This window comes from Cetorhinus maximus, chromosome 1, assembly GCF_964194155.1.
Source record: "Cetorhinus maximus chromosome 1, sCetMax3.hap1.1, whole genome shotgun sequence".
Lineage (NCBI taxonomy): Eukaryota > Metazoa > Chordata > Chondrichthyes > Lamniformes > Cetorhinidae > Cetorhinus > Cetorhinus maximus.
This window is the reverse complement of record NC_135879.1, coordinates 241,749,851-241,774,071: the sequence shown is the minus strand read 5'-3', so window position 1 is coordinate 241,774,071 and position 24,221 is coordinate 241,749,851. Positions and strand designations below refer to the sequence as shown.

General features: G+C 44.8%; 1 protein-coding gene across 3 annotated transcripts in view; it reads right to left on the bottom strand.

The window, feature by feature from the left end:
* The window catches only part of LOC144688399 (exocyst complex component 6B), a 623,897-nt gene that overhangs the window by 218,904 nt on the left and 380,772 nt on the right, over positions 1-24,221 (bottom strand). For all 3 annotated transcript variants that reach the window (XM_078554888.1, XM_078554897.1, XM_078554904.1), the window contains exon 14: positions 4,290-4,395. In XM_078554888.1, the coding sequence (XP_078411014.1) occupies positions 4,290-4,395 (106 nt within the window). The remainder of the gene's footprint in view (positions 1-4,289; positions 4,396-24,221) is intronic.

Sequence of the window (24,221 nt, the reverse complement as noted above, 5' to 3'; positions counted from 1 at the left end):
AGCAACATCTCTCTTTCAGCAATATTCAAACCTCCTTTTTGTTCTATCCTCCCCTCCACACCTTGCCCTGCCTCTGTGCTTGCTTGAAAGGTCATCAATCTGAAACATTAACTCTGTTTCTTTCTGCACAGCTGCTGCCTGACCGGCTGAATATTTTCAGCGTCTTCGGGTTTTCAGTTCATATTTCCAGCATCTGCAGTATTTCGCTTTTGCTCGGTTATATGTGCTGATCTGATGTGGTGCGAGAGGTAGCGAAGGAAAAGCTGAGCCACACCAAGGTTCCAAGCGAGCTTTGGATTGTCTTTCAAAAATGAAGGTAAATGATTTGGGTCCATCTTGTGCAGGAAAGCATTGCATCTGATGATAAAACCAACTGAGGGGAAAGGGGATGTTAACCAGGAAGTTATGATTAGATGACACTAATCTCAGGTCTCAGAAAATTGTAGATAATGAGGAGCAAGGGAAAGAGGACTGAGGGATAATTTGAGATAATGTGTTTTATTCAAGATGAAAAGCTGGAGGACAAATATAGCAATAGGCTATACATGTGGAATAAAAGCTGAGTTTAGATACCTGACTGAGCATGTGTGGTTATGAAGACCATTTGCAAGCACAAACCTTGAAACCATTAAGGGGCCATATGCACCTGAATTCATCTAACAGCTTATTATTCTATACAATGCCCTCTCCACATAATAGCATTTTTTGGGGGAGATGAGGAGCTATGTTCTGATAACATTGAGAGCTGGCAACAGAGTCACAGAGTCATTATAACATAGAAAGAGGCCATTCAGTCCAGTGAAATAGTTTGATGACTCTTGATTTCAATAAACTGAAGATGCAGAGAGAAGAAAGTGTGCGTAGGATAGTGTTTTTGGAGCTTAAGAGAAATAAGTGAAGACATTTCACTGGAACTCTGACAATACTAAGCCTGTAAAGAAGGAAAGGATGATAATTTCTACTGGACTTGAATGATAAGAGGTCAAGTTAGAGAAAACGCTGGAGGATACAGGCAGTTCAGTTTTGGGCCAGTTGCTTGGAAACTCATCTCATAGAATTATTTTGGCACACAAGGGGGGCATTCAGCCCATTGAGTACATTATAACTCTCTGTAGAGCAATCCAGTCAGTCTCATACCCCACGATATCCCTGTAGCCCTCTAAGTTTATTTCCCTCAAGTGCAATCACATTTCTTTTGGAAATTATGCATCGTGTCCTTTTCCACCACCCTCGTAGGCAATATCTATATGCTGATGCAATTCCATACAAAGTCATTTTTTCATTAAAAGTGAAAAGCAGTTATGGCTGTAAAGTGGTTGATTTAAAAGGGGCCGCACTGGAATAGGAAGCACACATCTAATTAAAAGTCGAGGTGATAACCAAGAACCTTTATTGACCTGCGGTTCATCTGTTCCAAGGAAGGAACTTTTACAGACAGTGCGGCATGGATCCAAGAGTCCTGTCCTGACTGTGGATAAGTGCATGAACGTAGTCATCTAAATACTAAATGGCTCAGATCAAGGGCTTACCATGTTGGAAGTGGCAACAGTCAATCCAGACCCTGCCACTCCACATTCAAGCGCTCTACTCCACTGTGGCACAAAGCCCTCTCAGCATTTGATCTTTTAATATACATTAATATTACATGGACCATTTTCAAGTTATTCAATAAACTCAAAAAGATCCCACTATTGTTGATTAAATCATCTTAGTATTATCTCCCAGTTAGTTGGGTTGTATTGACACTGTGACAACCTAAAGCCCAAAGATCAATACTTGTTTAGTCATTGCCAGCAATAGCTCGCAAACCTCCTCAAACACCACTTCCTTCTGCGCCATTCCCTGGAAAAATAAACTTGGTGTTAGTCATTAGCAGCTGCCCTTTTTAACTTCAAACTGCTGAACCTTGGCCCTCTGTTCGCCAAATACCTCAGTCATCGATATGCTGAATCAGTTTGTCACCTCCCTGTGATGCCAGCAAAATTATGACTGTATCTCATTCCTCCTTCTCCTTGACTCTCCCTTACCCACTCACCCCATCCCCTCCATCATCTTCACCTCCTTCAAAGCAGAGAGGGGTGCTCCACTGGTTTGTTTATATTTTACTCATTCACGGGACGTGGGCTTCGCTGGGCCAGCATTTATTGCCCATCCCTAGTTGCCCTTGAGAAGGTGGTGGTGAGCTGCCTTCTTGAACCGCTGCAGTCCATGTGATGTAGGTACACCCACAGTGCTGTTAGGGAGGGAGTTCCAGGATTTTGACCCAGCGACAGTGAAGGAACAGCAATATATTTCCAAGTCAGGATGGTGAGTAACTTGGAGGGGAACTTCCAGGTGGTGGTGTTCCTGTGTGTCTGCTGCCCTTGCCCTTCTAGATGGTAATGGTCGTGGGTTTGGAAGGTGCTGTGTAAGGAGGCTTAGTGAATTCCTGCAGTGTATCTTGTAGATAGTACACACTGCTGCTACTGTGCATCGGTGGTGGAGGGAGTGAATGTCTGTGGGTGTGGTGCCAATCAAGCGGGCTGCTTTGTCCTGGATGGTGTCAAGTTTCTTCAATACTCATACAGGCAAGTGGGGAGTATTCCATCACATTCCTGATTTGTGCCTTGTAGATGGTGGACAGGCTTAGGGGAGTCAGAAGGTGAGTTACTCGTCGCATAATTCCTAGCCTCTGGCCTGCTCTTGTAGCCACAGTATTTATATGGCTCCAGTTGAGCCATCCAATAACAACAACTTGCACTGACCATCACCATGTGGTCCAACAGTAGATCTGCCCAGACCACATCAACCTCCACTGGGCCCTGATCTCCAAAGGCAATGGTTCTCAATCTGGGTTCCATGGGCACCTGGAGGTTCACAGAAACTCTCTGATGGTCCAAAAAATGCATAATAAGCTGGGCCAGCATTACTGGTGGGTGAGTATGTCAAGAATAAGAAAATGAGCGGCCTTGGAGGAAGGTTTGGTGTGAGGAGGGAGGCAGGAGCAGAGTGCAGCTGCCTTATGTGCACGGCAGGGGGACAGGAGCACACAGAGAGGGCTGGGAACAGCATGAAGATTGCCAGGTAGATTGCCCGCGTTTACCAAGGCTGGTGGTCAGGTAAGACAACCTTGTTCAAGAGATGGGAGCTTTTTTTTTTAAATATTTAAGTACTACACAATTAAACTCAAAGAAAGGGTGCCAAAATACCAGATCACCCTGGGCACCATTTTCCCTAAGGCTAAGAAGACATGGTGCAGGTCTTGCCTGAAGTTGGGGAATGATTCAGGAGTGTCATTGTCAAACATCACACCAAAGATCGACATATACTTCAGTGAGAAGAAGACACACTCTTCTCAGTGATATCTCGAAGTACTGTTTTCCTAAAAGCATTATCAAAACACCTTTTTTTTGCAATATTTTCATATGATGTGTATTAGAGTTTATTATATAATTCAGCTGGGGGCTCCATGATTATTACTCCTTCTGAAAAGAGGCCTTTCAACACAAAGCTTGAGAACCATTGTCTTATGGATAGCTTCTCTTCTCGAAAACTAACTGTCTTCTTCTTCTCACAAAGGGCTGTTAGTCTTTGGAATTCTCTTCCACAGAGAGCAGTGGGGGCTGGATATTTGAATATATTCAAGACTGAGTTTGACAGATTTCTGATCTGGAAGGAAATCCAGGGTTTTGGGGGGCTGGCAAGAAAGTTAGGGTCATTATCAGATTAGCCACTGCCTTATTGAGTGGTGGAGCAGGATTGATGGGCTGAGTGGCCTACTCCTGCTTCTTATGTTCTCCTTAAATCTCTGTCCCACTGTCTTCACCTGTACAGGTGCAAGAAGCTCACAATCTTGTCTCTAAGATTGAGACCACCCTCCACTGCTTCCCCAATCTCCATTTAGCTTACTCCAAAACTCTCCACTTTTGTCAGCATTTTGGTGTGGGGTCATTATACGAAAAAAACAAGCAGACCTGATGGTAAACCCTACTGCTCAAGCCCCATCTAGGACACTTCACCCTATTACGTTTTTCACAATGTATACATTGTGTATTAATCACCTCGCCAACAAAGCCAATTCAACTTCAAATTAACATAAAAGCAAAATACTGTGAATGTTGGAAATCAGAAATAAAAGCAAAAAATGTTAACGCACCAGTTCTGATGAAAGGTCACCGACCTGAAACATTAACTCCATTTCTTTTTCCAGAGATGCTAACTTGGCAACATTTTCTGTTTTTATTTAATCGTCAGACTACCTGATTATGAAATAGATGGTGAAACCATTTAATACTATATTAATAGCTTACATTTTCCAGTTCTGGATCATGGAATGGAAATTGGCCCATCACTCTCTTGTATTCCTCTTCACTTGAGACAGGGATAGCGCTATAGTTATCCAAGTCTAAAATATACCTGTTGGGAGAGCAAAATCAACAGTGTTAACTTGCAGAATGATCCAATTTCCAATGCACCAATAGGAGGTGTCACCAATCTCCCAGGCCTCACCAATCTCCCAAGCAATCTCTCTTGGACATCTGGCAGCTGCAAATTTCATTTAACCTTACCTAAATTAAAATCAATTCATAACTGTACTTCTATGTTACAGATCCCCTGTGATGCCAACTGCACGCAAGAGGCTTTGGTGAATCGAGCCCCTTGTTCGAACTACCTGGACACACACACCACAGGTCCGAACATGAGCAAGTGGGCAGACAGACCATTTGAAGTGATTCTGCGTGTCCTAGGCATGTTTTTATTTTTTTGGTGAAATAAATCACTAAGTCCCAGGTTTTCACCACAACAGAGAGGCTCTCCGTCATGACGAAAATCCCAGAAATGGCTGAAGCTTCTAAGTCCCAACCTCAAACCCGGTATATCCCATCTTTGTGGGGTGGTACTGGAGTTGTTCTGGGGCTTACACATGTGGCGATTCACAGAGGCAGCCGGCCATTTAAATCCCCAGCTACCTCCACTGAAGTGGGGTCTTGGAAGACCAGGGCCAGAATTTTCCCGTCGGCGATTTGGGGGCGGAGCCCGCTCGCCAACAGGAAAATGACGCGGGATGACCCCCCGACATCATCCCGGTCCATTTAAATTTTTAGGAAGGCGGGCGGACAGCGAAATCAGCTGTTCGCCCGCCGACCTGTCAATGGCCAATTGAGGCCATTGACAGGATCATTAAGCTCATTGGAAGACCTGCCCGTCCAACCTTAAGGCTGGCGGGCAGGCCAGGAGCCACAGCGGGCTTATGAAAACAGATAAAACCTCATCCACTGACGGGATGAGGTTTCATCTTAGTTTTTTAAAAGTTTATTAAAGTTTCATTTATATTTATTAACACGTCCCATCTCAAGTGACAGTGTCACATGAGGGGGACATGTTAATAATGTTTTTCTTTCTCTATTTTTAAAGTTTTTTAAACATTCAGCGCTCTCCCTGACACAGCACTTAGTCTCCGGGAGCAGTGTGCTCTTTCGTGCACATGCGCTAAAGAGAGCACTTTGACAGATGGGGAACCCCTCCACCCTCCCCGCACAGGAAGCGCATAGCGCTTCCCGTCGGGCAGCCTGCTGGGTGGGCCTTAATTGGCCCGCCCACATAAAATGGCGGCCTGCCCCGTTTTGGCGGCGGCGTTCAGCTGCCACCCGCCGCTGAGCCAGTGGGGCCCGCCTGCCCATCGAGGGCAAAATTCTGGCCCAGGAGTGTGAAACCCGAAGTGTGCAGATTAGAGCCGGTAAGAATAGGTCTGAACTTGGTGGAGTCATTTGGATATCCCTTTGGAGAGGTAGGATATCCCTTTGGATATGGTCCCAGGACACCTTTGGGAGAGCTAAGGCACCTTTTGGGATTGTTAAAAGTGAACATGATAATGCACATTTTAAGCACAAACTCACTGGCCAGAACTCCTAAAAATTTAAATGGGCCGGGATGACATCGGGGGTTCCTCCCGACGTCATCGCGCGTCATTTTCCCGTCGGCGAGTGGGCCCCGCCCCCAAATCGCCAACGGGAAAATTCTGGCCATTGGAACTGTCAAGCTGTCAAAGAGCTGTCCAGTTGTCAAGGAGCCGTTTAGGAGCCGTCCAGTTGTCAAAACTGTAAAACTTGTTCAGGAAGTGTCAAAGCTGTCCAGGAAGGGTCCAGGGATACTAGGTGAGTTGGAATGGAGGGGTTATGGACAAAGGATGGTGGGACTGGGGGCTTGGGTTGGCATGAGTTGGCACGTGGGGTATGGGAGTTGGGTAGAGGGGTACTTAGTTGGCATTGGGCATTGAGGGGGCATGAGTGGCATGATGGGGTATAGAGAGTGTGGGGGGGGTTGAGGGGCTGGAGGAATTTTTTTGTTTTTTTATTATTTTTTATTTATTTAAACACAGGCAGCAGCTGAGCTCGCACTAATTGGCAAATTACAGCACAGAATGTTTGAGCTGAAAGGTGCAAGATGCCCCGCTCCACCAAGATATGGTTCAATGGGCTCTCCTATGCTGTAAACCTCTACAGTTCTGCAGTAATTTATCATGTGCTGTTTTTGAAAATTCACATTTCCTTTATCTATCTTCTCTCTTAATTCTTCAAAGGATTCTACAAGGTTGGTCAAGCAAAACCTTTCTAAAGTCCATGCTGACTGGCCCTAATTAACATAATCCTTCAAAATACTTGTCTATTCCAACACATATTACTGACACCAAACAACTGAAGTCCAAAGAGTACAGGAGAAGGCTGATAAAGCCAAGGCTCAGGAACCACCGGGCTATTAGGAGGGTACTGGCAGCATTCAGAAACTGCCTTCCAAGCTACGAGAGACATGAGCACAAATGTCTAAGCTAACAACGATACATGTCCAAGTTGGGAGGGTTTGTGAATTAGGTGGGTGTTTGGAGATAGTGAGTTCCCATGCACCTGTTGCCCTTGCCCTTCTAGATGTTTGAAGTTGCAGTTTCGGAGCTACTGAAGGAGCCTTTGAGAGTTGCTGTAGAGCATCCTGTAGATGGTTCAAACTGCATCAGTGACAAAAGGAATGAATACTTAAGATGGTAGATGGTCTGCTGATCGAGCAACTGCTTTATCCTGAAGATGTCCATCTTCCTATAACTCACTCCCAAGACTTAATATTTGTTTTTTTTATTCAGTCATGGGATGTGGGCATCGCTGGCTATTCCAGCATTTATTGCCCATCCCTAATTGCCCCTGAGAAGGTGGTGGCGAGCTACCTTCTTGAACCACTGCAGTCCATGTGGTGTAGGTACACCCACAGTGCTGTTAGGGAGGGAGTTCCAGGGTTATGACCCAACGACAGTGAAGGAATAGCAATATATTTCCAAGTCAGGACGGTGAGTAGCTTGGAGGGGAACTTGCAGGTAGTGGTGTTCTCATGTGTCTGTTGCCCTTGTCCTTCTAGGTGGTAGTGGTCGTGGGTTTGGAAGGTGCTAAGGAGCCTTGGTGACTTCCTGCAGTTTATACACATACCCTCTGATGCCCCAGATTAGATCGTAACTTGTAACTTGGTCAATCAAAAGATAAATAAATGGCAGCTCAGCTCAGTCCTACCCTGAGTGTGTGTTTACTCTTACCTCCCTGGAGCCAACACAGTACCTGCAAATCCCCAAGATCCACTTACTCAGCACTGAACGTTCTTAAAAAGAGCTGACAGGGAAAGAAAGTGCCAAACTCGGCATAAGGTACCAATATGTTGAGGAGATTGGGTTCATTCAGTCCAGTCTACAGCCAGAACTTATTTTGCCATTAGCAATAATGAGGAAGCTGCATGGCAATTTGTTAATTGTATCCTTCTGGCATAAAGAAATATAATTTTGGTTATCAAAATTCTCTGCCCCATCGGATCACCAAACTAACCACCAGCTACATTAGGACAAACTTCAATCGTCTAACCTAAGTGCTTATCCCTAAAGTTGTCAACTACACTTCAAAAGTAATTTTCCATTTCTGGGGATAGGCTTTCAATCAGTATTTATTATAAGCCCACAGGTTACCTTGATTACACTTTCTTCCACCTCACTTTCTGTAAGGTCTCTATTGCACTCTCCCAGTCTCTCCATTGTCTCTGTTCTGGCGATGTCACATTTCACACCAGTACTTCCAATATATCTTTCTTTTAATTGAACCAAGAATTCTCCATGATTGCCGGGCGCTCAACTGTAACTGTCCTGTTTCTTGGTTTTCTGCTTGCATCCCTTACCCTCCCTCCACAATTGGTTTGTCTTGTCCTCACCATCCACACCACCAGCCTCCACATTCACGGATCATCTTCCGCTACATGCCGGACGATGCCACCACCAACGATATCTTCCCCTCCCCTTTCGACATTCCAAAGGCACTATCCCCTCTCAAGCACCCTGGTGCTTCTTCAATCATGACCAACCCCCATTCCCCTTCCTTTGGCACCTTCGTAATGCAACACCTGCCATTTCACCTCTTCCCTTCCCACCACCTATGGCCCCAAACACTGCAATTTACACGTACTTCATTCAATTTAGTACAACGTATTCACTGCTCATGATGCAGTTTCCTCTACATTGGGGAGACTAAATGCAGTTTGGGTGACCGTTTTGCAGAATGTTCAGTCAACAAGTGTGACCCAGAGCGTGCGGTCGCCCATCATTTTAATTTTCCATCCCATTCCCACTCTGGCCTTGGCTTCCTACAATATTCTAATGAAGTTTAACAAGTTCAGGGAACAGCGCCTCTTGGCACTTAACAACTTTCCAGAATGAACAATTTCACATCACAACCACTGTTCTCACTTTTTCCTACAGCAGATGCTGGTAGTGATCCCATTGCTGCAGCTCCTCTAGGCCCACTTTTTGTTCCTTTTCTTGTCCCCTTCCCTCCCCTTTTGCCTTAATCTCTCCTGCCTTCCATCACATGATAGACATTCGCTTTTGATCTTTTCTCCCACCCACCCCTCCAACATCCTTACCTTCCCTCTGTTCTTGCTGAAAACCTATCATATTTCTAACTTTTGCCAGTTCTGCTAAAAGATCACAGACCTGAAACGTTAACTCTATTTCTCTCTCCACAGATGCTAGCTGATCTACTGATTGTTTCCAGTATTTTTCCTTTCCATTTTATACTTGAAAAGTACTTGAATGGCTGTGAAGTGTTTTTGGATATTGGAGGTTGTGAAAATCAATGCACAAATGCAAGTCTGTCTTTCTATCAAACATTGCCCTGTGATCTTGAGTTCAAAGTTGGCTGAGCATGCACACCACAGAACAGGCGAGAATTCAACAGTCAAATTTATTTAACATAAAATAGGTGAATGAAAACGAACTCGGCAACAACAGGATATCAATAACAATGACAAATTTTAATGTTCTCCTAGAAAGATAAATGCAACAAAAACACATCACCTGATGTAAACCTCGTCAAAGACCTGGGCCTGAATTTCATGCTCCCCTGGTGGCGGGTTGTGAGGTGGGGGCAGCGTGAAAGAGAACAAATGGGCTTCCCGCTGGGTTCCCGCCCTTCCTGACCTCTCAGCGATTTTATGCTGGGGCGGGAAGTTCCTCTCCTGTCCGCTGCAGCTTCTGTTGCTGCAGGGACTATAGAGCTGCTGGCCAATCAGATTGGCCGGCAGCTCTCTAAGGCGGGACTTCCTTCTGAGTGACGAGTGGAAGTCCCGCTTACAGCCAGCTGATGCTCAATTGAGCGTGAAATGGCTGTGGGGCAGGCAGAGTTGGTGGGGATGGCGGGACGGGAAACTCTGCCATCCAAAATATCCTGGCCCCGCTCCTTGAAGAACAGACTAGGTACTATCACAGTCCTCTAGCTAACCCATTCAATGCTGGCAGCAGAATCCATCAAAACTTCAACACAAATACAGCAGTTCACCAAATCATTGGTTTAAAAAGATCCACAGGGCATTGCAATTTTATCAAATAATGTTTTAAAAATATTTGCTGGGCATTTATTGTCCGTCCCTAGTTTCCCCATTTCCGGGGAGCGTTAAGAGTCAGCAACATTGGTGTAGCGCAGGAGTATATCGGGCTAGACTCAGACTGGGTAAGGATATGATTGAACAAGTTTTACAACAATATACTGATTCACGGTCACTTCTACAAAAAACAATTTTCCATTACCAGATGTGCATTTTTTTAAAAACCAAACTCAAATTCTTAGACTGCAGTGGAGTTATTTGAACTCATATTTACTGGATTACTCACCTAGTAGTCCCACCATGGTAGCTGAAGAACTTCAATTCAGGAAATAAAAAGCTGCTATCGGTGAAGATGAATCTTTCGGATTGTCACAACGCCAGAATACACAAAACTAATGCACATGGAATACAGGCCTGCCCTGCAGGCTAAAGCAAATGTTTGTCTTTTTAATTTAAGACATAATTGAAGTGCCAAGGTTCATAGTGCAGCACAACAACAAAGTTGAAAGGCCTGGGTGAAAAGAAAATGTAAATGTAATATGTCCCCTGACCATGAGGAACATGTAGGAAGCAACTGGTTGGAAAGAGGTGATGCGTGGCAGTGGGTTGGAGCAGGATTAACATCAGATGGGAAACAATCAGTAACACAGGGTGCTGGGGAAAGGGTTTGATGAGTGCCAATGGGAAGGAGCTGGAAATCTGAAATAAACATAGAAAATGCTGGAAATGCTGCATCTGACAGAGTATCCTTGGCCCAAATCTTTCAATCAGCGGCAATGCTACCAGAAGGCTGGCGAGCACTAGAAAAGGTGGGTGCAGATAGGACAGACCCCCCCTTATTATGACAATTAGCTGCCGTAGTCTTGCATTGGGCGGATGGGTGGGAGGGTGCGAATGAGTGAGTATGAGTGGGCTGGTGAGCATGCAGGCAGGTAAGTGAGTGAACTTCCTGCTACTGAGCCAATTTTGGATCGAACTTGGCACTTTGCCTTGGATCCCAGGGGCTTTTACATCTGTGACAGTCTGCCATGGAAGACCTTATCAAAAGCCTTGCCAAAATCCATATAGACTACATCAAATGCACTACCCTCATCAACCCTCTTCTTTAGCTGCTCAAAAATTCAATCATGTTAGTCAGACATGACTTTCCCAAAATAAATCCATGCTGACTATTTTTTATTAATCTGTGTCTTCCCAAATGAAGATTATTCCTGTCCCTCAGAACTTTTTTCCAATAATTTTCCCATCACATATGTTAGGCTGACTGGCTTGTAATTTCTTGGTCTAACTCATTTTAAACAACAATCCTCTGGCCTCACACCTAGCCAGAGAGGATTAAAAAACGATGATCAGAGCCTCTGCTGGATCTTCTCTTGCTTCCCGTTGCAGCCTAGGATGCATTTTACCCAGGTGTAGGTTTCTAAGGCCGGATTTCTGCTACTGAGGTGGGCAGCTGGAGTCAGTAAATTTCTCAACTCAGCAGACCAACCCATTAACGACTCAAGTTTCACACCAGGGAAGTGGGGGTGGGATAGGGTAGAGCCCGCCGGCCCTAGAAGCAGATGTTTTCAAGTTTAAAGGTGGCCACAGAAGTGAGGGTGTGCCAAGGCAGACTGGTTAGAAGGCCCACCTCAATTGTCTGTGTTCCGTCCCAGTTGTTTTTGAAAGCTGTTAGGTCCTCTAGGTCTCAGCCCTCAAACCCCCACCCACCCTCATGCCCCCCTCATATCTCCATGCCACCCCATGTCTTCACCAACCCTCATGACCCCCTCATATCCCCATGCCCCCTCAGACCCCACATCCAGAGCCACTCACCATGAGCAGACCTTAGGAGCCACAGCGATGAAAAAAAAACAACTTGTAACAATCGAATGCAACTCTCACTCATACACTTTTGACAGTGAAAAACTCCCATTGGTAAAACCCATACAAAGCTTTTAAATCTCAAGTGGTTAATCTGTTATAAAAGCAAGCAGTAGCTACATCAAAGACAGCTAATCATTTATTAGCCTCCTCAAACTGTCAACCAAACTCAGAACTCAGAACCCAACTCCCCACACTCCGCTGAGATAACTGTAGATTTTGAAACTCACCCAAGCATTTATAATATCATAATAACAGCCCTTGGGAACAATGGATTCTACTGAAACTGTGGGACAGGTGGTCATGTCTAACCTACACCAGATGGCCAGTTAATCAAAGCAGTCCTGCAGATGGCATTTTTTAAACTCTCACTGGCATCTTAAGCCTGTTTCCTTTTCAAGTTTAAAGAGCAAGGGATTTAAAAAACTTCAGATCATGACACTTAAACAGACCTTATCTGCCCTTCAAGAACATTTACGTTTGCTCCATCATTTCGTGACTGCTAAACTGCAAGTTAAGGCCCTTGGAAAAGCAAAAATAGGATCTGTTTGAACTCAGCAACAAATTCAAATGATTCTGCTGAATTCAGTTTTCCTGCCTATGTGAATCACACCCTGTCCCCTACCAGCAAAAACTGAATCCGTCGGAAATGGAGGCACGACCTCCGCTTCAGGGTCCCGACCGGCATTTTCAAAGCTCCGTGGCACCTTCTTGACTCCGCATAAATCCAGCCCTTACTTTCAGAGATGCTGAACTGATCCTCGATCCTCTCTCACTACGCTAATCCCATCTAATATTTCACATTCTGTCTTTCCTTACATCCTGCCTCATGCATTGATGGCAGAACCTCAACCACCTCTCATTCACATTCTGGATCTGCTGTGCTCCCTCATCCAGCTACACCCTTGGCTGCTCACACCACCAAATATCTTGCCCATCAACAACACCCTTGGCCATTTCTTGAGCAGTACCTTCTTGGTTTTGACACTCAACATGAAGCCCCTGGTATGGTGTCCAACTGGCCATTTCTAACTGAAAGCTGAAACAGTGATCACCAGACTAACTGGCTGTGGAAAGCGTCACTGTGAAGCCATATCTATAGTCTTCCAATGTTTTGCCATGTCTCTCTTTCAGCACAACAGTCACCAGGATGAGGTGAAAAAGAGGTGAAGCAGAGGCAGTAGGGAGAGCAAGGGCCTGTTTCACTGATTTTACCTCTCTAGGCCAGAAGAACTAAAGTCAGTTCTAGCACTGATGAACTCAGCATAGACTGGGGATTAAGCCTAGCCTGCATTAGCTATCTACTGCACAAATTCAGTGATTATGAACTAGCCTTGCTCACTTTTTGTTTAAAAAAAAAAGCAAAAATGGAAGTATTTTTATTCACTTATTTTCTTTAGTAAAGACTAAGGGGTTTCTCACAATAGCTTTCTGGGCAGCATCTAGGCTTTGTAAGAGAATGAATCAAACAAGAGGCAGGGAATCACTCCGCAACAAAGAATATATCTGGTAGAGGAAGACTGCTGTGGGTTTGCGCTGGTAATTGAAAACATATGTACGGTTTACTGAGGGGAAACATCTCCAACTGCTCCTTAATTATTATACACATTTAGGGCCAAATAGTAATTTGGACCTGTGACAAAACCTTAGGGGAGGAAAAGGAGGCGACGGTGGGGGAAGGGGGAGAGAGAGAAAGAAAGAGGTAAGAGAGAGGCAAGAAATAGCAAAGAAAAAGAGGAGTGAGAGAGAAACTGAAGGAAACACAAAGAGCGAGAAAGAGAAGTGTAAAGTGAATGTGAGAGTACTCGCACAAGTGGTGAGAGTGAAAAAGGAAGCAAAGAGATATATACAAGTAGAAAGAGGAAGATGTTAAATATGAAAAGGAGTTTAACCTAAAGTAAATGAAAGGAAGGAAACATTAATCACTGGAGCGCAGGGAGACAGCAGATCTAAGCAAGCTTAAGAGTGATGGGATTACGAGGCCTTGTGTATAAAGTCAGAGGCTCTGGCATTCTCATTGGTTTGCAATTTCTAGAGGATAGCTTGGGCAGTATTTGTGAGATCAAGTTTCAAAGTGATGAAAGTGGGGATCTGGGTTTCAACAGAGACAAGAAAGTTGAGGACAGAAATGGCAAGGTAGAGATGGATGTGGACAATGTTGTATTAGTGGAACAAAGCAATCCTTGTAACGGACAGATGATGAAAAGGGAGCTTTAAATCAGTGGACAAACAGTGTTGCACCTTCCCAGGCAGTCTTTGATTCGACAGTGTAGAGGGAGCTTTGTTGACATCTCGACCATGCTGCCCTGCCCTCGTAGTACTGAGAAAAACAGCACTGAACAACAGAAAATAATCAAGGGAGAAAATACATATACCTAGAAATAAAGCATAACCAAGGGGGTAATAAGAGTGAGAGAATTCAGGTAATTAATATCAGGAGAAAAAAAATTACTGGAGAAACTTAAGGGTCTAAACCTGATAAATCCCCATCTATGCTTTGAAAGAGAATGAATTAAACAGGAGGGAATCACTCTGCAACAAAGAATACGTTTGGTAAAGTAAGGATGGCCTACATACTAGGAATCTAAAAGAGGTAGCTGCAGAGAAAATGGATGCACTGGTTCTGATTTTCCAAAATTCCCTACATCCTAGGATGGTCCCGGCAGATTGCAACTCAGAAAAGGTAACACTTTTATTCAAGAAAGGAGGGAGAGAGAAAACAGGGAAGCATTGGCCAAGCTAGTTTGACATCAGTCATCAGAAAACTACTGACATCTATTATTGAGGAAGTCTTAACAATTCACTTAGAAGTTCATAGTATGATCAAAGTCAACATGGTTTTATGAAAAGGGAAATCATGTTTGACAAATTAGTTAGAGTTTTTTTTAAAGATGTAACTCATTCATTCATATGTGTTCTGCCTGACAGCAGGTCCTTTGGCTCATTGTTGCCTGCTGCTTCAACCTGAGCTGTTTCCTTGGCAGTTTTTTTTGTGGTGGTTTGAAATTGCCTTCCACTCTCAGGGGCAGGGTGAGGAGGCAGATCCCAAAGCTTCTTCAGCTGGAATGGAAATTGAAGCTGCGCTACCCATCTAGCCAACTCAGGTAACCTGCCCCCCAGGGGTGTAACTAGTTGGGTAGATAAAGGGGAAACCAATAGGTGTAGCGTATGTGGATTTCCATAAGACATTAGATAAGGTGCGACACAAAAAGTTAATGTGGCAGATAGGCTCATGGAGTTGGGGTTAATATATTATAATATATTGGTTAATGGACAGGGAGCAAAGAGTAGGGATAAACAGGGTATTTCCAAATTGGAAGGCTGTAACTAGTGGAGGTCCACAAGAATCGATGTTGAGGCCTCAGCCATTTACAATTTGTATTATTGACTGAGATGAAGAGACAGAGGGAATCTAAGTTTGCTGATGATTCAAAGCTAGAGGACTGGCTAACTAATAGAAGACAGAGTTGGGATACGGGGGGCATTTTCAGGATGGCAACCTGTAACTAGTGGAGTGCCACAGGGATCACTGTTGGGGCCACAATTATTTACAATATATATTAATGACTTGGATGAGGGAAATGAATGTACTTTCGCCAAGTTTGCAGGTGACACAAAAATAGGTGGGAAGGCAAGTGGTGAGGATGACACAAAGAGTCTACAGAGGGATATAGACAGGTTAAGTGAGTGGGCAAAAACATGGCAGATAGAATATAATGTGAGAAAATGTGAGGTTATGCACTTTGACAAGAAGAATAGAGGTGCTGAATATTATTTAAATGGAGAAAGACCGCAGAAAGCTGCAGCACACAGAGATTTGGGGGTCCTTGTGCGTGAATCCCAAAAAGCTAACACACAAGCTCAGCAGGTAATAGGGAAGGCAAATGGGATGTTGGCCTTTATTTCAAAGTGAATAGAGTATAAAAATAGGGAAGTCTTGCTAAAACTATACATGGCACTAGTTAAACCACAGCTAGAATACTGTGAACAGTTTTTGTCCCCTTATTTAAGGACAGATATACTGGCATTGGAGGCAGTCTAGAGAAGGTTCACAAGGTTGATCCTGGGGATGGAGGGATTTTATGAGGAGAGGTTGAGTAAGTTGGTCCTGTATTCATTGGAGTTTAGAAGAATGAGGGGCGACCTTATTGAAACATATAAGATTCTTAGGAAGCTTGACAGGGTAGATGCTGAGAGGTTGTTTGCCCTTGTGGAAGAGTCTAGGACCAGAGAGCATTATCTCAGAGCCCATTTAAAACTGAGATGATCAGGAATTTCTTCTCTCAGCGGGTAGTGAATTTGTGGAACTCTTTACCGCAGAGGGCTGTAGAGTCTGGGTCGTTAAGTATATTCAGGGCTGAGATAGACAGATTTTTGATCAGTAAGGGAATCAAGGGTTATGGGGAAAAGGCAGGAACGTGGAATTGAGGGTTATCAGATCAGCCATGATCTCATTGAATGGCGGAGTTGATTCGATAGGCCGAATGGCCTACTTCTGCTCCTACATCTTATGGTCTTAGGTGGTAATGCAAGCTGTGAGAAGGACAGAACGAGGTGCAAGGAGCCATAGACAGGTTAAGTGATTGCAGTTTCCTCTACATTGGGGAGACCAAATGCAGACTGGGCGACCGCTTTGTGAAAAAACCTCCACTCAGTCTGCAAGCATAACCCTGACCTTCCGGTCACTTGCGATTTCAATTAACCACCCTGCTCTCATGCTCACATTTCTGTCCTGCTGCTATGTTCGAGTAAAGCCCAACACAAGCTGGAGGAATAGCATCTCATCTTCAGATAGGCACTTCACAGTGTTCTGGACTCAACATTGAGTTCAACAATTTCAGAGCATGAATTCTGTCCTCCATTTTGATTTTTTTTCCCGCCCCAAGTGCCAATTTGTATCTTGTTTTCATGTTTTTGCTTTCAGACAGAGCTGACCTTTATTCTGCTATTAACACCTACTCTGGGCCAGTGATTTGTTTCTTTACTACTACCATGACTCCCTTTGCCTCTTGTTCCATGACATGTTTGTAATTTAATCTCCCCGCCCACTAACTTTTGCCTGAACTTCCCTTTTGTTCCAGCTGATCAGCCCCCCCCCAATCCCCTTATCAACAGCAAAAAACTTATCACATTTCTACCTATCTTTAGTTCTGAAGAAAAGTCATACTGGACTCTGCTTCTTGCTCCACAGATGCTGCCAGGCCTGAGTTTTTCCAGCACTTTCTGTTTTTTTATATATGATCGGGCAACAAGGTGGATAATAACATGGCAAGTGTGAGGTTATTGGCTTGCGTAGCAAGAATAGAAAAGCAGAATATCTTTTAAAAGAAGTGAAACTTGCAAATGTTCAGAGGGACTTGTGTGTGCTTGTGTAAGGAACATAGAAAGTTAGCATGGTCTAGGTGCAATTGTACAAGGCTTTGTGAGACTACATTCTGAGTACTGTGCATAGTTTTAACGAAGGATATACTTACCCTGGAGGCAGTACAGCGAAGGGTTCACTAGATTGGACTTCGGGATAAAAGGGTTGTCCTATGATGAACTGCTGAGTAAATTAGGCCAAAACTCTTTGGAGTTTAGAAGAATGAGAGGAGATCTCATTGAAACATACAAGACTCTGAAGTTCTGAAGACAAGTCATACAGACCTGAAACGGTAACACTGTTTTTCTCTCCACAGATGCTGTTTGACCTGCTGAGTTTTTCCAGCATTTTCTGTTTGTGTTAAGACTCTGAAGGGGCTTGACAGGGTAGACACAGATTGTTTCCCCTAGCTGGTGAATCTACACCACAGGGTCGCAGCCTCAGGATGATCAATTAGGCCGGCAATGACGAGAAATTCCTTCAAAGAGTTGAGAATCTTTGGAATTCTCTACCCAAAAGGATTGTGAATACTCCCTTGTTCAATATATTTAAGGCTGGGGTATGCAGAATTTTGGTCTCTCAGGGAATCAAGGGATTAAGGGAGCGAACAAGAAATTGGAGTTGAAATTTAAGGTCATCCATGATCGTATTGAATAGTGGAGCAGGCTCAATGGGCCATATGATCTTCTCCTGTTTCTATTTCATGTTTTCAATATGATACCAGTTGAATGAATTGGTTCTTTGCTGCTGGTGTTTGTCTGCGAGATAAATATTGTATTTTAAATACCCATTTAAACCCAAATTCTCACGCTTGTCCTTAAGTACGTTAATGAAATGGGTCATGGGATAATAATGTTCCGGTTATAGCTCAATTTTTGGGAAGGATTCCAAACTCCCTATGTTTTCTCTTAGGATGAGGAAATTAAAACAAGTTGCAGTTTCCTAATCTGACTCATTTTTTCCAAAAAACAGTGGGAAGAAAAGGGATTAAAAAAAACCCTTTGCATTTATTTAGCAACTTTCACAAGCAGAGGACATCCCCACATGCCAAGTGTTTCTCAGCCAACTAATGACTTCAAGTGCAGTCACTCTTATAATGTGGGAAATACTGCAGCCAATTTGCACACAGTAAGCTCCCACAACAACAGTATGACAATGGTCAGATTTAGTGATGTTGGCTGAGGGATAACTATTGGCTGGAACATCGGGGAGCACTGTGTGCTCTTCTTCATCATGGAAACCTTTAACATCCAACTGAGAAGGTGTGCTTCGATTTACTGTCTCACATTTTTTGTTTAATTCATTCATGGGAAGTGGGCTTTGCTGGCTGGGCCAGTATTTATTGCCCATCCCTAGCTGCCCTTGAGAAGGTGGTGGTGAGCTGCCTTCTTGAACCGCTGCAGTCCATGTGGCACAGGCACACCCACAGTGCTGTTAGGAAGGGAATTCCAGGATTCTGACCCAGCAGCAGTGAAGGAACGGCAATATATTTCCAAGATGAGTGACTTGGAGGGGAACTTTCAGGTGGTGGTGTTCCCATCTATCTGCTGCCATTGTCCTTTGAGGTGGTAGTGGTCGTGGGTTTGGAAGGTGCTGCCTAAGGAGCCTTGGTGAACTCCTGCAGTGCATCTTGTAGATGGTACACACTGCTGCTGCTCTGCATTGGTGGTCGAAGGAGTGAATGGTTGTGGATGTGGTGCCAAACAAGTGGACTGCTTTGTTCTGGATGGTGTCCAGCTTTTTCAGTGTTGTTGGAGCTGCACTCATTCGAGCAAATGGGGAGTATTCCATCACACTCCTGACTTGTAGATGATGGACAGGGATTGGGGGGGTCAGAAGGTGAGTTACACATCACAGAATTCCCAGCCTCTGACCTGCTCTTGTAACCACAGTATTTATATTTACCAGTTCAGCTTCTGATCAATGGTAACCCTCAGGAAGTTGATAGTGGGGGTTTCAGTGATGGTAATGCCATTGAACATCAAGGGGCGATGGTTGGATTCTCTCTTGCTGGAGATGGTCATTGCCTGACACTTATGTGACGCAAATGTTACTTGCCACTTGTCAGCCCAAGCCTGGATATTGTCCAGGTCTTGCTGCATTTGGACATGGACTGCTTCAGTATCTGAGGAGTTGTGAATGGTGCTGCACATTGTGCAGTCATCAGCGAACATTCCCACTTTTGACCTTATGATGGAAGAAAGGTCATTGATGAAGCAGCTGAAGATGGTTGGGCCTAGGACACTACCCTGAGGAACTCCTGCAGTGATGTCCTGGAGCTGAGATGACTGACCTCCAACAACCACAACCATCTTCCTTTGTGCTAGGTATGACTCCAACCAATGGAGAGTTTTCCCCCTGATTCCCATTGACTCCAGTTTTACTAGGGCTCCTTGATGCCACACCCGGCCAAATGCTGCCTTGATGTCAAGCGCAGTCACTCTCACTTCACCTCGGGAGTTCAGCCCTTTTGTCCATGTTTGAGCCAAGGCTATAACGAGGTCAGGAGCTAAGTGGCCTGGTGGAACACAAACTGGACATCAGTGAGCAGATTATTGTTAAGCAAGTGCCGCTTGATAGCACTGTTGATGACCCCTTCCATTACTTTACTGATGATGGAGAGTAGACTGATGGGGCGGTAATTGGCCAGGTTGGACCTGTCCTGCTTTTTGTGTGCAGGACATACCTGGGCAATTTTCCACATAGTCGGGTAGATGCCAGTGTTGTAGCTGTACTGGAACAGTTTGGCTAGGGGTGCAGCAAGTTCTGGAGCACAAGTCTTCAGTACTATTGCCGGAATATTGTCAGGGCCCATAGCCTTTGCAGTGTCCAGTGCTTTCAGCCATTTCTTGTTGTCGTGTGGAGTGAATCGAATTGGCTGAAGACTGGCATCTGTGATGCTGGGGACCTCCAGAGGAGGCCAAGATGGATCATCCATTCGGCACTTCTGGCTGAAGATTGTAGCAAATGCTTCAGCCTTATCTTTTGTACTGATGTGCTGGGTTCCTCCATCATTTGAGGATGGGGTTATTTGTGGAGTATCCTCCTCCAGTGAGTTGTTTAATTATCCACCATCATTCACGACTGGATGTGGCAGGTTTGCAGAGCTTAGATCTGGTCTGTTGGTTGCGGGATCGCTTAGCTCTGTCTATCACTTGCTGCTTATGCTGTTTGGCATGCAAGTAGTCCTGTTTTATAGCTTCACCAGGTTGACACCTCATGCCGTCCTGCACTCTTCATTTAACCAGGGTTGATCCCCTGGCTTGATGGCAACGGGAGGGCGGGGGATATGCCGGGCCATGAAGTTACAGATTGTGTTCGAGTCCAATTCTGCTGCTGCTGATGGCCCACAGCGCCTCATGTTGCCCTGTCTTGAGCTGCTAGATCTGTTTGAAATCTATCCCATTTAGCACTGTGGTAGTGCCACACAACACGATGGAGGGTATCCTCAATGTGAAGGCTGGACTTCATCTCCACAATGACTGTGCGGTGGTCACTCCTACCGATACTGTCATGGACAGATGCATCTGCACCAGGCAGGTTGGTGAGGATAAGGTCAAGTATATTTTTCCCTCTTGTTGGTTCCTTCACCACCTGCCGCAGACTCAGTCTAGCAGCTATGTCATTTGGGACTCGGCCACCTCGGTCAGTAGTGGTGCTACCGAGCCACTCTTGGTGATGAACATTGAAGTCCCTACCCAGAGAGCATTCTTGCCATCCTCAGTACTTTTTCCAAGAGATGATCAACATGGAGTGGCACTGATTCATCAGCTGAAGGAGGGTGGTACATGGTAATCAGCTGGAGGTTTCCTCGTCCATGTTTGACCTGATGCCATGAGACTTCATGGGTTCCGGAGTAGATGTTGAGGGCTCCCAGGGCAACTCCGTCCTGGCTGTATACCACTGTGCCGCCACCTCTGCTGGGTCTGTCCTGCCGGCGGGACAGGACATACCCAGGGATGGTAATGGTGGAGTCAGGAACATTATCTCTATGGTATGATTCCATGAGGATAACTATGTCAGGATGTTTGTTGCTTGACTAGTCTGTGAGACAGCTGTCCCAATTTTGGCACTAGCCCCCAGATATTAATGAGGAGGACTTTGCAGGGTTGACAGGGTTGAGTTTGCCGTTGTCATTTCCGGTGCCTAGGTCAATGCCGGTGGTCCGTCCAGTTTCATTCCTTTTTTGTGTCTTTGTCGTGGTTTTTAACAACTGACTGGCTTGCTAGGCCATTTCAGAGTCAACTACATCAATGTGGGTCTGGAAAATTTCCTTCCCTAAAGGACATTAGTGAACCAGATGGGTTTTTACAACAATCGACAATGGTTTCATGGTCATTATTGCACTTTTAATTCCAGATTTTTATTGAACTTAACTTCCACCATCTGCCGTGGCGGGATTCGAACCCAGGTCCCCGGAGCATTACCCTGGATCTCTGGAATACTAGTCCAGCAACAATACCACTATGCCATCACCTCCCATTAAAGGCATGTGTGTTAAACATGTTGTTAAAAAAAGAGTGCCCAAGGCATTATAAATAGAAGAGTACATAAGAAATAAAGTTGTGCTAAACCTCAATGAAAGTACAATGCCCAATCTGCCAATACACTTTAAGGAGGTTCCCGAGGCCTTGGAGAAAAGGATATTTACTAGAATGAAGCAGGGTGAGGGGCTCCAGTTGCGTGGAGACACAAAAGAAGGTGGGATTATTCTCCTCAGAGCATAGAGGTTAAGGAAATACTTAATAGGGGTGTTCAAAATTATGAGGGGTTTTGATGGAGTGAATAGGGAGAAACTGTTTCCACAGACAGGAGCATTGGTAACTTGAGGAAACAGAAGAACCAGAAGGGAGATGAGGAGAATTTTTTTTTTTGGGCAGTGAGTTATAATGATATGGAATGTACTGCCTGGAAGGGTGGAAACAGATCACAGAATCACAAAGTGCGGAAGAAGCCCTTTGGCCCATCGAATCTGCACCAACACGTGAGCAACACCTGACCTACCTACCTAATCCCATTTACCAGCACTTGGCCCATAGCCTTGAATGTTATGACGTGCCAAGTGCTCATCCAGGTACTTCTTAAAGGATGTGAGGCAACCCGCCTCCACCACCCTCCCAGGCAGTGCATTCCAGACCGTCACCACCCTCTGGGTAAAAATGGTTTTCCTCACACCCCCCCCTAAACCTCCTGCCCCTCACCTTGAACTTATGTCCCCTCGTGACTGACCCTTCAACTAAGGGGAACAGCTGCTCCCTACCCACCCTGTCCATGCCCCTCATAATCTTGTACACCCCGATCAGGTCGCCCCTCAGTCTTCTCTGCTCCAACGAAAACAACCCAAGTCTATCCAACCTCTCTTCATAACTTAAATGTTTCATCCCAGACAACATCCCGGGGAATCTCCTCTGCACTTCCTCCAGTGCAATCACATCCTTCCTATAATGTGGCGACCAGAACTGTACACAGTACTCCAGCTGTGGCCTCACCAAGGTTCTATACAACTCCAACATGACCTCCCTACTTTTGTAATCTATGCCACGATTGATAAAGGCAATTGTCCCAAATGCCTTTTTCACCACCCCACTAACATGCCCCTCCGCCTTCAGAGATCTATGGACACACACGCCAAGGTCCCTTTGTTCCTCAGACCTTCCTAGTGTCATGCCGTTCATTGAATATTTCCTTGTCAAATTACTCCTTCCAAAGTGTATCACCTCACACTTTTCAAGGTTAGATTCCATCTGCCACTTATCTGCCCATTTGACCATCCCGTCTATATCTTCCTGTAGCCCAAGACACTCAACCTCACTGTTAACCACCCGGACAATCTTTGTGTCATCTGCAAACTTACTAATCCTACCCCCCACATAGTCATCTATGTCGTAGATATAAATGACAAATAATAGGGGACTGAGCACAGATCCCTGTGGTATGCCACTGGACACGGGCTTCCAGTCACTAAAGCAGCCTTCTGTCATCACGCTTTGTCTCCTACAACTAAGCCAATTTTAAATCCACCTTATCAAATTACCCTGTATCCCATGTGCATTTGCCTTCTTTATAAGTCTCCCATGTGGGACCTTGTCAAAGGCTTTGCTGAAATCCATATAAACTACATCAATTGCACTACCCTCATCTACACACCTGATCACCTCCTGAAAAAATTCAATCAAATTTGTTAGGCATGACCTCCCTCTGACAAAGCCATGCTGACTATCCCTGATCAAACCTTGCCTCTCCTCGTGGAGATAGATTCTCTCCTTCAGAATTTTCTCCAATAGTTTCCCTACCACTGACGTGAGACTCACTGGTCTGTAGTTCCCTGGCTTATCTCTACAACCCTTCTTAAATAGCGGAACCACATTAGCTGTTCTCCAGTCCTCTGGCACCTCCCCCGTGGCTAGAGAGGAATTAAAAATTTGAGTCAGAGCCTCTGCGAGCTCCTCCCTTGCCTCCCTCAGCAGTCTGGGGCACAGATCATCTGGACCTGGAGATTTGTCCACTTTTAAGCCTGCCAACACCTCCAATACCTTGTCACTCCCTATATCAATTTGCTGAAATACCTCACAGTCGCACTCCCCAAGTTCAATACCTTCATTCTCATTCTCTTGGGTGAAGACGGATGTGAAGTATTCGTTCAACACTCTACCGATGTCCTCTGGCTCCACCCATAGATTGCCCCCTTGGTCCCTAATGGGCCCTACTCTTTCCCTGGTTATCCTCTTCCCATTGATATACTGATAGAATATCTTGGGATTTTCCCTACTTTTACCAGCCAGAGCTTTCTCATATCCCTTAGATCCAGTAGTAACTTTCAAAAGGGAATTACATGAATAGTTAAAAGGAGATATTTTCAGTGCAATGGGGAAATGTGCAGGGAATGGAACTAAATGGATAGCCCTTTCAACTAGCTGGCAGAGGAATGATGGGCTTAATGGCCTCCTCATTTGCTGTACATTTTTATAATTGTGACCGTGGTTCCCCAACAATTTGCAATGGAGTGTGTTAGGAACTAGAGATAGTTTAAGTAAGTTACTTTGGTATTTGTGGATGTTAGTAATGAGCCTTCGCTTTAAGTTTAATTTTAATTTGTATTTCTGTATTTGTGTGTGAA